At 39.4% G+C, this 15,553-nt stretch overlaps 1 protein-coding gene across 1 annotated transcript in view; it reads left to right on the top strand.

The window, feature by feature from the left end:
- The window catches only part of LOC126461355 (protein YIF1B), a 63,608-nt gene that overhangs the window by 7,308 nt on the left and 40,747 nt on the right, over positions 1-15,553 (top strand). The window contains exon 2 of the mRNA XM_050095990.1: positions 3,218-3,394. Within this exon, the coding sequence (XP_049951947.1) occupies positions 3,218-3,394 (177 nt within the window). The remainder of the gene's footprint in view (positions 1-3,217; positions 3,395-15,553) is intronic.

Below are 15,553 nucleotides of genomic sequence, written 5' to 3'. Positions count from 1 at the left end.
AACGTGTCATCTGCTACAGTTAGTTAACTCGTTAATTTTTCAAGCATAAAATTACCCAGTGGAACATTTCATCGCATACTGTTCCCTGTTGAATGCAAGCTCATTTCCTGCTTTGTAACACTTTAAGGGTCTGCTTCCTACAGCGAAAATAGTTCAGTGGTGGTCTAATGTTATTGATTTAAGAAAATACTGTCTGTTAAAAGCAGTAGTCAAGTTACAGTAAATAAACAGTGGCTGCAGTGAGTATCTTCTATTACTGTGCTATATGAAAAGCATCTGGTCAACAAGTAAGACAGTCATAAAACCAGACTGCAAATCTATTAGTAAATTGTGCTCAGACAGGAAACTACTCTGCCGTGTATTGTCTATGGCTGTAGTTATCAATTTTTGTTTTGGAGAAGAAATTAATGAACAAATATGTTATGCATATGCTGCACAAATGTTCATTATATAATTTGGTTTTTCAGTGGAGTCATCTGAATTCTTACACTTGAGAAGCTTACTGTTTGCTTGTCTCTCCAGACTATTTGCCTTCAATGGCTTCCACTCAGGCTATTCTCTTTAAAAAATGTGTGTAAAAATACGTAACTGGTATGTACAATAAATTTTGATGTAGGCTACCACAAGAGGTAAATAAAAATAGGGAATATTCAGTATGATTTGTGAGCTTTTCCAGCAATGTAGAAAATGTGAAAAATACCAGTGGCGATTTTTTGAAATGGTCTAATGTACAGATCAGTCTGTCACAACAACAATTCTTTTACTTCCACGTTCGTTGGCTTCATCAAGTAACAATCAGACTATGAATATACGCACCAAAAGATGACATCACAGCAGCCATTAACATCACATCAGTAGTCAAAGCTGATATATCATATCAAATATCCCTTTTGACTCAAAAATAGTAGTTAATTTTGTTTGTCTCAGTGTTAGTAATTATTCTCTCACTTCAGTGATTTTGAGTTTTTTGGTTAGGCTCCATGACACTACTATCTTCACTATAACAACATATCTTAAGTTGTTAAAGTATTTTCTGTTGTAAGCTACTCACCCTAATGCTTCTCCTTTTATCTTTGTCTGCCCTCGTTGCCACTATAAAGGTGGGTTTCCACATCCTGGGGTCAAGTGCCCTGCCCTTCCTCTTTAATCTCACCCAACCTACCCCTCTCTCCTCTTGGAGAGATTTTAATATACATTTGGTTTGCTGCTCACCTCCTAGCATTCTGGTCCTTGATTCCCATGCAACTGACCAACCTACAAGGTGTATAACTTTGCTTCCACCATTTTTCCCCAACATTTGAGGCTATAATGAAACATGTTGGTTACACGTGTATCATTCAAAGTATTTTCCTTCGCTGGCCACTACTTCCTCCCACCTTTCGGGCAGTGTATGAATCCCGTGTCGAAAAAATTGTTCATCTTTTGAAGTGATCCACGAATCAATCCAATGTGTGACTTCTTCATAAGATTGTAAGTGTTGGTCAGCCAGGCCATGCACCATTGATCTAAACAGGTGATAGTCAGAGGGAGCAATGTCTGGAGAATACGGCGGGTGGGTTAGGACTTCCCATTTTAACATTTCCAAGTACGTTTTGACCTCTTTTGCAACGTGGGGTCTAGCATTGTCGTGCTGCAAGATCACTTTATTGCAGCCGTTTGTGTTTTAATGCTCTGCTCAAATGCATTAATTGCAACATTCGATAACGAGCACCTATGATTGTTTCACTTTGTTTTAACACCTCATAGTACATGACACCAAGCTAGTCCCACCAAATGCAGAGCATGATCTTGGAGTCATGAATATTCGGTTTGGCCGTCGACGTGGAAGCATGGCCAGGATATCCCCATGATTTTTTGCATTTAGAGTTATCATAATGAACCCATTTTTCGTCCCCGATCATAATATGATGCAGAAATCCCTTCTGTTTTTGCCCCTAAAGCAACTGTTCACAAAACCCACAAATGCTGTTCAACATCTCTTGGTTTCTGCTCACACAGGACCCAAGTTCCTTCTTCCTGAATGATGCCCGTAGCCTTGAGACTTTTGGAAATGGCTTGCTGTGTCACTCCCACTAATCATGCCAATTCTTCTTGAGTTTGACACGAGTCTTCACTCAGCAATGTCTCCAATTCTGCATCTTCAAGAACATTCTTTCTTCCACCACTATGCCAGTCTACGACATTAAAATCACCGTTCTTGAAGCATTGAAACCTTCACAACACATTCTTTTACTATTAGCATCCTTACCATACGTATCTGAGAGCATCTGGTGAGACTCAGCCGCTGTTTTCATCATATTGAAACAAAACAGTAACATCTCCCACAAATGACAAGAATTAGGCTCGTAAACTGACATTTTCAGTCATGAACAATGTTATGATGCAGACACAAATCAACTAATGTTTGAATGAGGTTATGTTGACTGAGATCCAAGCTAACTGCCTGACGTCTGCAATCTGTCTCTTTTGACCGCTACTTACCGTTGTTGCCACATATCGACAAACGGCAGAAGCAAAGTTGGACACCTTGTAGTATTTCCTGTAACTGACAGCTTACACTAGACCATGGCCGGTACATAGTTGTGGTACTTGCTTCTTCTTAACATCCCACAATATGTTAAAGTTTCTCAGTATTGTTATGTCTGCTCTACTCTCATACAGTTACACTTTATGCACCTATACACCCCACTCTTGACAACTGACTACCCTGTTTTCCATCTGAGCCAATTCTATTTCCTCCATCTGTTGTGCCAACTTCTGACCACTTTCCGGCCCTCACCATCTACCTGCAACACTAAGCAACCCCCTTCCCTTGTCACTTAAAATGTGTATAAAGAGTGGAAGTCTCCATGTGCCCAACAACGTGAGAAGTCTGAATTATTGGGAAAGGGTATCACTTTTTCTTTTAATTTGTTCCTCTATCTTTTTGTTTTACAATTTTTTCCACAGATTTTCTGTTTTCTGCTGTTTTGTATGAATTGCTCAAGTTTTTCACTTGCATCTCACTTCTTGCAGTTACTATCTTTTGTTTTTACCAATTGCTTGCCTGCTGCCTTAAACTATTTTTACAATGTTGAATCTGTACTGTACTCTTATTTTTCAGTCAAGTAATAATAAGATAATTTATTGTGATTATTATATATATGTGTCTGTTGTTTAATGTGGTCTGTTGTCCTTCTATGTCATTTCATATATTTTCTTTTATTACTGGTTTCAGCTGCAAGCAGGAAAAAGCACTATGTTAGTGACAGTTCTGTTACTAGCTCACCTGCACCGAACTATCCACCACCATACAATCCGTATGCTGCAAGTCCTCAAGGGCCAGTCCTGCAACCTGGTGTCAGTCCGTACATTGACACAAGAGCTTCCCCTCCTCCATATGGGGCACCACCAGGTTAGTGACACTCCCTTCTTCTTTGTTTAGAATACTATTTTCTGCTTTTTTGTGATCACGCATTTCAGTTGGTTAATAAAATTGATCTGTGATCGTTCTCAGTGAGAATTCTTTGGATGGCACAGAACAGGGAAGAAGCATGTTTATGTGTTGACTAGGGCACATTCATCCAAGAGACCTGAGGACTGCTCTTTATTCACCCAGGGTGGATCCTGACTTTGTTATCTTACCCACGAACAAGGATAATCCTACAGTGATGTTCTGGAAGCAAGATTATGTTCAAAAGATGCATTATTTACTTTGAGATCCTGTGTATCACAGCCTCAGTGCTGAGCCAACAAACAAGAGTGGGTAGGAAGAGTAATAACCTCTGGAAGCAAAGTTTGTTGTTGCAAGAGAAGAGTTTTAGCTTTTTCTCTGCTGCCCCCATAGCTTATATAGCTATCCGAAAACTCACAAGGAAGGGATCCCTCTGAGACCTATTGTCAATAACATTGGTGACATGACGTACCTTGTAGGTCGGTGTGTGCATCAAGTTAGGAATTTGGCGGGTTTCTCTGTCGATAGGAGTTTGTTTCAATGACTGACATTTTATTAAGTGCTGATGTGGTCTCTGTTTTGACTCACATTCCTCTGTCTCATTCATTGCTGTTAATTGATGTTAGGTTTGGTGTTGAATTAACTAACCTGTTTGACATGTGCTGACTTCCACTTATTTTTAATTCAGTGTCCAGTTCTATGAGCAGACAGGTGCAGTCATTATGGTGAGCCCTATGTGATCTAATTATTATTGCCAATCTGTGTATGGAAGATTTCGAGGGGCCTGCATGCCTTTTTAAATATGGAGATGATACTTTTGTTGTTTGTCATGGAAGTAGTGATTCAAAATTTTGATCATCTGAATTCAGTTCATCTGAATATTTGTTTCACTGCAGTTTCCAAAGGATGCCTTCCTTCCCTCCCGTGGTGTTGATGATCAGGAGGAAGGTTGGCAGTATGTTGTGACCTCATAAGAGGCCAACTCACACTGGATTGTTTCTTCAGGCTGATAGTTTTCACCATCCAGCTCAGCACGGCGAGGTTCATAGGGCCTGTGTCATCTCAGACCAGGGTGGTTGTAATTTAACCCAACCCAAAAAAATATTTTTTCTAAACCATTTAAAAAACACCATAAAACCCATGGATATTTAATTATGGAAATTTAGTGAACACACAAAATGTTACATACTTAGCATTATACAAAATTAAGAAAAGCCATCGTATTTACTGTAGACAACTATTACTGTCACAAGAATTCGTTTTATTAATATTGTCTGTTGACTTTTTGTCTAGTATGAGAAACACAGTTGAAAAACATTTGCATTTCCATAAAAAATTTTAACTTGACATAGAATTATAATGATTGTAAAGTACAATTTGCTCCTTTTTATGTAGAATGATAATGATTATGCTTACAATTTGCTCGTTTCTGAAAGCACCTAGAAATTTATAGAACATCACAAATTTCATGGATATTTTCTCTCCTAAAATAATTTCTTAATTTGGTCCTAAAAGTTTGCAAATGGCAAAGATTTTCTCAGTGGATGCTATGCTGGCAGTGCAAGAAGTGTGGCACTAATACAGTAGTTGTAAATATGTGTGAGTGTCTTAGATAAATTAATCATAAGAATTTAAATGGAACTACTCGGAGGAGGCAAAAGTCACGGGGCAGCGATGCGATGCAAATACGGATGGTGGTAGTGTCACATACACAAGGTATAAAGTGGCAGTGCATTGATGGAACTGTCATTTGTACTCAGATGATTCGTGTAAAAAGATTTCCAATGTGATTATAATTGCACAACAGGCATTAACAGATTGTGAACACAGGATGGTAGTTGGAGCTAGAGGCATGGGGTATTCCATTTCAGAAATCATTAAACAATCGGTATTCTAAGATCCACAGTGTCGAGAGTGTGCTGAAAATACCAAATCTGAGGCATTACCACTTACCTTGGACAACACAGTGGCAGACTTTCTTCACTTAACGACTGAGAGCAGCAGTGTTCGCCTAGAGTTGTCAGTGCTAACAGACAAGCAACACTGTGTGAAATAACCACAGAAATCAATGTGAGATGTACAACAAACATATCTGTTTGGACAGTGTGACAAGATTTGGCATTAATGGGCTACGGCAGCAAATGACTGATGCGAGTGCCATTGCTAATGGCACGACATCACCTGCAGCGCCTCTTCTGGGCTTGTGACTATATCGGTTGGACTCTGGATGACTGGTAAACTGTGATCTGGCCAGCTGAGTCCCAATTTCAGTTGGTGAGAACTGATGGTAGTGTTCGACTGTGGCTCAGACACCACAAAGCCGTGGACCCAGGTTGTCAATGAGCTGCTGTGAAAGCTGGTGGTGGCTCCATAATGGTGTGGGCTGTGTTTACAAGTCTGGGTCCTCTGACCCAACTGAACCATTCATTGACTGGAAATGGTTATGTTCATACTTAGAGACCATTTGCAGTCATTCATAGACTTCATGTTTCCAAACAACGATGGAATTTTTATGGATGACAGTGCACAATGTCACTGGGCCACAATTGTTCACAATCAGTTTGAAGAACATTGTGCACAGTACGAGCAGATGATTTGCCCACCCAGATTGCCCAACACGAATCCCACCAAACATTTATGGGACATAATTGAGAGGACGATGTGTGCACAAAACCCTGCACTGCCAACACTTTAGCAGAGGCAGCATTGTTCAGTATTTGTGCAGTGACTCCCAATGACTTGTTGAGTCAATGCCACATTGACTTGCTGTGCCATGCCGGGCAGGAGGAGGTCCAACATGATATTAGGGGGTATCTGATGACTTTTGTCTCCTCAGTGTATCCAGTCACCAGTACGAACACACACACAGACACACACACACACACACACACACACACACACACACACACACACACACACACACACACACACACACACACGCACACACACACACACCACCCTGAGCAAAAACAAAAAAAAAAAAACAAAGATCATAAAGAAACCAATTTTACCGTCTGGCTTCTTTAAGTACAAAGGTTTTTCTCAACTCTGTCTCTAACCCTTAAAGTTTTCAGCTGAGTCAGTCCACTTCAAAGTCACCTTTTGCCAGCACAGGTATAGGAAAGATAGATCAGTTGTGCATTACACTGTCTACCAACCATGAATTCAGTAGCTAATGTAAACAATGACATGGCATTTTTGTTAAGGCTTTATTGCCTTGTGTGGGTAGCAATGCCAACGGTATTAGTCTTATTCTGTGGAGACACTGTTTCAAATGAGTTTTATGACCATCATTGAAGATTAGGGCCCTTTTAGGATTTATAAAGGATGATTTTTGTTTGCATAAGGCAGGTGTCTATCGTATCCTTTGCAGTTGTGGCATAGCATATATTGGTCAGACCGCTAGGACTGTGGAGAACTGATGTACTGAATGCCACACACACACTTTAAACAGCAGAGCAATACTGCTGTTGCAGAATGTTACCTTGTTACTAATCATTCTATGGAATGTATCAAAACAATTTCAGAGATTCTGGCATGTATTTCCAGCTATTGGGATGGTGATTATTAGGAAGTAATTAAGATTAAATTAGCAAGTTTTTGCTCAAATTCTGCTAGGAAGCGTGCTTTCCCTGTCATGTCAGAGAAAGGAACAAGAGTTAATGGTACATGCTCACCCGATAACTTCTGATGTGGGTCATCTTTGGTTGTGTGATGGCATTAGTTGTTTATTATGGTTCTTCAGTGACATAGTCCTGCCTGCAGAGGGTGTAAATTTTATTGAATTGTTCTCTCTCGTCATATTTGTGCCTTGAAAATGATGGTGTGTTCAACTGTTGAAATATTGTCATGTAGCTTGAATAAAGAATCCTCTGCAGATGTGTTGGGACTTTTGCTGTTCATGTTGTACATTTGTGACCTTGCAGGCAATGTTAATAGGGTCAGACCATGTCAATTGAACCACTTTGAGAAAATGTTCCATCGGATAGTCTCAGATTTCACTGAAATTTAACACACCAATGCTACCAAGTGTGGAACACTCATGTACAAAATTTTAAGTTCCCCTGCCAATTAGTTCCAGAATTATGGCTTGTGAAAGAAGGTGGCACGACCCGGAAATTGCAACCCGCATCTGGCAATCTATCTTCAGACCCAACTTCAGGTCTTAACTTTGGAACTGTTCCGCACAGTCCAGTGAAATTTTTACGCCCCAGTAACATCCACTTAGAGAACACACTCTATGAATCAAAACACCAACAATATATTTTTGAGGGAAAATAAGAAATCCAAAATGTGATTTAAAAAATGTAATACATTAAAAGGTACATATTGTAGGTGCCCTCTATGCCAAATATAATTCACTCAAAAAGGGTATAATTTTGTGGTAAGCTTAATGTGGCCTAAACACACAGAACTTATCTTGTCCATATCAGTCACACAAACAGAGTTACATGCACACGAAAATAGAAAAATTTGAAAAATTACCTGGAAAACATGGATTTTCTAAGTTTGGTAGCACAAAAGAGACAAGTGATATCCAAGCCAAATTTCAAACACTGCATAAGTAGACCATAATATAATATGTGGCAAAATTTCAACTTGTTATTGCAAGGCATTTGTGTACAATAAAAGTTGACAGAGATGTATTTGGTTACGTTTCTTTTAACACGATTTAGCAAGTAATAGTGATGATGCAGACAACTAACTTGTTTCAGATAAAGCTGCAGCAATTGTGGGGAACCATTAAGCAACAGAAAGTTAAACAATGGTAGTTTTCAGGGACAGAATGAGTCATTGTTAGGCAGGAACAACAAAGGAAACAAGCAACAATTACAGGTTACTCATGTTTTTAAGATTCTAGTTTAGACTGGTCAGTACTGTTGTGGAAAGTCAGTATGGAGGCAGAAGAGTGTACTAGTGGTGCTTTTGTTCAAACAAGTTTCAGTATTGGTAGAGCACAAGCATCTGAATGTCATAAAACAACACACGGAACAAAATGTGGCATTTGCTTTGTACTGTATGATCTGGATGAATCGGACCAAGATTTGTTGCTATGGAGATCCGGGATACACCCTGTGGGCACAAGAAGTACAGTTCCAGGAAACTTTAGTGTTTGTTATCATCATATGAAAGTGTTTCTGGATAAGTATTCTTTTCTACAAAGATGTTGTTTTGATCCATTTCGGATTCATAAGAAGACAGTGAAGTGTAGCCTCAGAGAAATTGATATAAAATCAGTATTGAAAGTGAATCAGTGCATGGGACTTAACATGAAACCAGGACAAAAGCTATGTTCCAGGTGTGTTACACTGCTAAAATATGAAGAATATTCAGATAATTTACATGACAGTGATGAAGAGTATCAGCCACCTACAACCACAGCGGATGAGCAATTAAATACATGACTGCTCTTGGTTTGTCTCCCATGAAGATACACAAAGTTGGAAAAAGAGACATGCCCAGCTGTGGTAGAAGAAAACTACAAGAAGCTCAAATGGAATTAAAACACAAAAAAGCTTACACATTAATGGTGGAAGAGGAAGAACTATCTGCTCCAAAGGAACAGAAATCATGCCAGAAATGCTCTGATTTGGACAAAATTGTGCATGATTTGAAAGAAAAATGTGCCATATCCACACGCCAGAAAAAGGTAGCTATTCTTACCTTTGTACCTTCCAGCTGGTCTATTGCCTACACGGCAAAGGAATTCAATGTTTCTACATATATGGTAAAGCAAGCTAGGAAAATAAAATCAACCCAAGGAGTGCTTCCACAACTTCAGCAGGCTCAGGGTAAGCAATTGAGTTAAGAAATAAAGGTGCTAGTGTCGGAGTTTTATGAAAACAATGACTACAGCTGAATAATCCCTGGGAAAAAAGACTAACAAGGGAACCTCCCCATCGCACCCCCCTCAGATTTAGTTATAAGTTGGCACAGTGGATAGGCCTTGAAAAACTGAACACAGATCAATAGAGAAAACAGGAAGAAGTTGTGTGGAACTATGAAAAAAATAAGCAAAATATACAAACTGAGTAATCCATGCGCAAGATAAGCAACATGAAGGGGAGTGTGAGCTCAGGAGCACCGTGGTCCCGTGGTTAGCATGAGCAGCTGCAGAACGAGAGGTCCTTGGTTCAAGTCTTCCCTCGAGTGAAAAGTTTACTTTCTTTATTTTTGCAAATTTTTTATCTGTCCGTTCGTTCATTGATGTCTCTGTTCACTGTAGTAAGTTTAGTGTCTGTGTTTTGCGACCGCATCGCAAAACCGTGCGATTAGTAGACAAAAGGACGTGCCTCTCCAATGGGAACCGAAAACATTTGATCGCAAGGTCATAGGTCAACCGATTCCTCCACAGGAAAACACGTCTGATATAATCTATACAACGCTGGTGACGGCATGTGCGTCACACGACAGGAATATGTTGTCGACCCAACTAATTTGTACACTTGGCGAATGGGTAAAAAGATTCTTCTACCTTGCCCGATTCAGGTTTTCGTGTGGATGTGATAATCACTCCCAAAGAAGTGTTTAGGTGTAGCGTCCCCATACTACGGCGCAGTTACCTCGCATCAGACAGACAGATAATAATTGTCTGAAAATAAAAAATTAAACTTTTTCATGCGAGGGAAGACTTGAACCCTGATGGACGGACGGACAGATAATAATTGTCTGAAAATAAAAATTTAAACTTTTTCAGGCGAGGGAAGACTTGAACCAAGGACCTCTCGTTCCGCAGCTGCTTACGCTAACCACGGGACCACAGCGCTCCTGAGCTCACACTGTCCTTGATGTTGCATGTCTTGCGCATGGACTACTCAGTTTTTATATTTTGCTTATTTTTTTCATAGTCTCACACAACTTCTTCCTGTTTTCTCGATTGATCTGTGTTCAGTTTTTCAAGGCCTATCCACTGTGCCAACTTATAAGTAAATCTGAGGGGGGTGCGATGGGGAGGTTCCCTTGTAAGTAATGGTGAAAATGGGAAATGTATATGTACAGATGCAAAAAAGACTTTTGCTATGCAACATATCAGAGCTATATGTAGAATTCAAGGAAAAGTATCCCAATACTAAAGTAGATTTATCATCTTTTTTTCAATCTTTGGCCAAAATGGGTTGTGCCTGTAAGTGCAAGGGGCACACACAATGTTTGTGTATGTGAGACCCATCAAAATGCTAAGCTGATGTTTGCTGCTATAAAGGATTCTGGTCTGGATTACAAAGGTGCAATGAAGCTGCTAGTGTGTGACATGAGTTCCTACCAGTGTGTGATACACAGGTGTGAAAAGTGTCCTGGTAAAGCAAGTCTTGAAGATCACATGAATAACAAACTGTATGGTGAACTTATGGATGACGATGAACTTGTTTCTTATAAACAATGGATACACATGGATCGCACAAGTCTTGAAACAAAGCAAAATACAGTGGAAGATTTTGTTGAAATGTGTTGTCAAAAAACGGACAAACTGACCACACACAGCTTCACAACAACAGCACAATCGGCTTATCTCCAGTTTTGTAAGGATAATTTGAAACAAGATGAAATTAGAGTAATACTAGACTTTTCTGAAAATTATGCATTTATAGTTCAAGGTACCATCCAAGGATATCCTTGGGACAACAGTCAAGCAACTCTCCAGCCATTTGCGATTTACTATGGAGGTGAATCAGGTGCTGTGTCTGTCATGAACCTGTGCATTTTTAGTGACTGTTTAATTCACGATGCTATTGCAGTTCATGTTCACATTCGCACTGTCATGGCATATGTGAAAAACAAGCTGCCTCACATACATTTTGCGAAATACTTCAGTGATGGGGCAGCTAATCAGTACAAAATCTGTAAAAATCTCAAAAATTTATGCATGCATTACCATGATTTTCAAATTCATGCAGAATGGAATTTTTTCACAACAAGTCATGGTAAAAATGTATGTGATGGTATTGGTGCTACCATTAAGTGCATGGCACCAGCAGGACCAGCAAGATCATTTCATTGACCATGTTTGGCAGACAGGTGTTGGATTCCTTTTGAACATATTCTTATAACAGTTCCAGTTCCTACAACAGTGTCCGGAATACAGTACGATTTCCACTCAATGTACACAGTACAGTAGCTAAAGTGTGGGAGAACTTCTGTTCGAAGCACAATCGACTGGTTGTTAGCAGTTAAGGTGCAGTAAACATTAATGATAGGTTATGTTAATCTGTCTGTATGTTGTTGCTTAGTGATTAAACAGCTGTGGGAGAGTATAAGAAGAGGCAGAACAGTTTACGATATGTTTTTACAAAATTGTGTTGTGGAACAATGGCCACATCACCAAATACATCTGTCGACTAGATTGTACACAAATGTCTTGCAATGACATGCTGAAATTTTGAGATATATATAATTATGGTCTACTTATGCAGTGTGTGAAATTTGGCTTGGATACCATTTGTCCCTTTTGAGCTACCACACTTTGAAAATCCATGTTTTTTTCAGGTGATTTTTCAAATTTTTCTATTTTTGTGTGCATGTAACTCTGTTTTTGTGACTGATATAGGCATGATGAGTTCTGTGTGTGTTTAGGCCACATTAAGCTTACCACAAAAAAATTTATACACTTTTTGAGTGAATAATATTTGGCATAGAGGGCACCTACAATATGTACCTTTTAATGTATTACATTTGTAATCACATTTTGGAATTTTTTATTTTCCCTCAGAAATATGTTGTTGGTATTTTGATTCATGGAGTGTGTTCTCTAAATGGCTGTTACTGGGTTCTAAAAATTTCACTGGACTGTGTGGAATAGTTCCAAAGTAATTAAGACCTGAAGTTGGGTCTGAAGATAGATTGCCAGATGCGGGTTGCAATTTCCGGGTCACGCCACCTCCGTTCACAAGTCATAATTCTGGAACTAATTTGCAGGGGAAACTAACACTTTGTACACAAGTGTTCCACACATGGTAGAATTAGTGTACCGAATTTCAGTCAAATCTGAGACTATGAGCTGGAGCCCCCGGTTGACTGACATGGAATGACCCAATAGTAACCTCACACTTTTTGCAGATGATGCAGATATCTAGGCTAAATTCTAGATCAGGGCCAGTGAAAGTCAAGGTGGTGCTTATCTGCTGCTAATAGGTTGGCAACATGTCAGTTTTACATAGCCAATAGGATGATTCTTTGACATAACCAATGAGAGGCAAAAACTGAGACACTGTATTTCTAGCACCGAAATGGAAACCATTGTCTGGTTTGCTTTTTTCGGTGTGTTAGTGTGTTTTGAGAAATATGTTTTGTGATTATGGCTGCAATTGCTATAAAGTGGATCAATTTAAGGGATTTAGCTGTGCACGACAATGGCACCTGTTGGTGCATGTCTAATGAAGTAAATTGCAAAGGCGCAAAAAGGTTTCAGATGTGGTGGTGAAATGACTCAAGAGTCAAGGGGTTGTGTGGAGGAAATGACCTGGAAGTGCATCGAAAGCTGCCACTTTGAATAAGTGGATTAATGTTTTATTAATTCAGTCGTGGGAGAACGTAGGTGGATCAGTTTTTATTAATAAATAGATGCACTTTTAATATATTGATAAGCATTGATCCACCTACCTTCTCCCATGATTTATTTAAATACATCAATCAACCTATCTCCTCCCATAATTCAATTAAAAAATGTTGATCAACTTACTCAGTATGCTTGCACAGATCTATTGTGTAGCATCAAAGAGCAGAGAAATATTCCACTGCTTTTTTAAAAATATTCTGGGTTGCTATTCTGTCCTTAATTTGCAGATACTAGCTAGCAGAGTTTAGAGAGTTGTGACTCAAACAAACAGCAGTTAATTTCTAATCATTTACAGCAATATTTCACCCTTTCTTCCAAATGTATTACTTTGAAATACGTTATCTGCCTACTGCTCTCTCACTGGCTGTGTAACACAAACAGCTGACACACCTTCTTTTGTTCCCATCATACCTCACGGCAGGTGCTGACAACATTCCTGCAAGAAACATGTAAGTAGGCCATTGGCCCTATTCTAGACCTTTGCCAACTGTAATGAAATAATGACAAAAAAAATTATACAATTATTCAGTCAGATCTTGATAAGATTTCAAAGTGTAGCAAAGATTGCCATTCATTTAAATGTTCAGAAATGTCAAATTATGCACATCACAAAATGAAAAACAATAGTATCCTACGACTGCAATATCAATTAGTCTTAATTTGAGTCAGCCAACTCACACATTTGTTATTGGTCGGAAACGGGGAAAATGCAGTTTACAAAGGAAACATATACACAAATAATCTCACAGATAGGGTGAGCAGTGTTCTGTGGCTCTGCTAATGGCACGGTAGTGTATGGGAAAGTGTTCATCATTGAGTGACTGTAGAAAAATACACAGTGACCTAAGACAGAGTTTGTTTGGTGTGATGAATGGCAGCTTGTTTTAAAAGTAGAAAAATATGAGTTAATGCAGATGAGTAAGAAAACCAATCCTGTAATATTCAAGTACAGTGTTGGTGGTGTGCTGCTTGACACAGACATGACTATTTAATATCTAGGCGTAACAGTGCAGAACAGTATGAAATGAAACTAGCACCTAATGTCAGTAGTAGGGAAGGCAAATGGTTGACTTTGGTTTGTTCAGAACAATACAGAAGTGTAGCTCATTTGCGAAGGAGACCACATGTAGAACACTAGTTCAACCCATTGTTGAGTACTGCTAGATGTCAAATTTTGTCAAAATGTTTATTGATATTTCCTTTACAAACTGGAATTTTGTCGACTGGAAATCTCGAAGAGCAAATGCGGAAGTACCGTCAGAACGAAACAAAATTTCGATGTAGACCTCCACGTGCGGTATGTCACAGGTCAGCCGGCTCGTCTGAAATCAAAATTGAGTTGACGTTGGAAGTATATAAGATTCTTTAGGAGTTGTACCTCACTTAAGTTATTTGGACCTTAGGAAACAAAATGGCGGGCATTTGAAACAAAATAAAGTTTTTTCATCAATTTTTCAACTTCATTGGCCAAATAAAAATATTTATAGTTGATGGATCGGAATAAGAGTGGTACAACTCCTAGACGATTTAGTTAGCTTCATCGGAAACAAAGTTGGTTCAGTAGATTTGAAGTTTGCACATCGCGCGATAAAAAAAAAGTCATTTCGAGAAAAACGCGTTTGAAGTTTTGACTACATGTAAATGCAATATTATGCAACTTACGTTCAATCTGATATTCTGAGTCCATAAACTGGTCCTTCTTCTTCCTCATAGAGGGCGTTCTGCTCAATCTGGGCCATCCTGCGCTGCACCAGAGGTGCTCATACGGCCGGTGACAAGCGGTTTTTGGCTGCTTGAATCTGGTGGTGGTGGTCCGAATGCTTGGTGACTGCGTCGAATAGAGTCCCAGGGTGACGTCCATCATTGTCATTGGTCTTCAGAATTGTGGGATACCCTTAGTTGAAGCTGCTCGCTGCCAGAAAAGTCGCAATCTCCACAGTCTTCCCACCAGAATGCAAATGCTTGGGGGCTAACTTCCAGACACAAGCGTTCAAACTTTCATTTGAATTTTGTGTGTTTCCACCCAAGCACCGGTACAATAACTCGTCCTCCGAAAGGGCCTCATAGATCGGATGAATCACCTTTTGAACTTCTTTGGAGAGCAGCTGGCCGTGTTGATATTCGTCCAAATGTTCGTCCAATGCGCCACTTGCACCAACTAGTTTCCCCAGCCAGACAATTTTGGTGTTGTGGGCGGTCATCCGTCGAACACTTGTGGAAATACGTTGCCCAAATTGCCTTCTTCATCTGTTCCACTGAATTGGAATGCCGTCGGACTGCCAAGCTGTAGTAAGTCATAATCTCCTTGATCACTTGATCCTTGGGCAAGCACATAGTATAATTTTTCCCAGCTACAAAGTCAAAATTCCCAAAAAAACTGATGCGTGAAAAAGGCCGATTTCAGGCAGGTGCATTTTTTGTTCAGCCGCGAATAACAAACATTTCCATTCCGTATTTGGAAAAACCGTTTCAGGGGTGGATTCTAAACACTTTTGCAGATCCAAAAATGCAATTTACAAAAAAAAAAAATCGAATTTTTGAACCAAAAGATAGTAAACCGCCCTTTAAAG

The sequence above is a fragment of the Schistocerca serialis genome, chromosome 1, assembly GCF_023864345.2.
Source record: "Schistocerca serialis cubense isolate TAMUIC-IGC-003099 chromosome 1, iqSchSeri2.2, whole genome shotgun sequence".
Taxonomy (NCBI): Eukaryota; Metazoa; Arthropoda; class Insecta; order Orthoptera; family Acrididae; genus Schistocerca; species Schistocerca serialis.
This window is presented reverse-complemented; position numbering and strand designations above follow the sequence as displayed.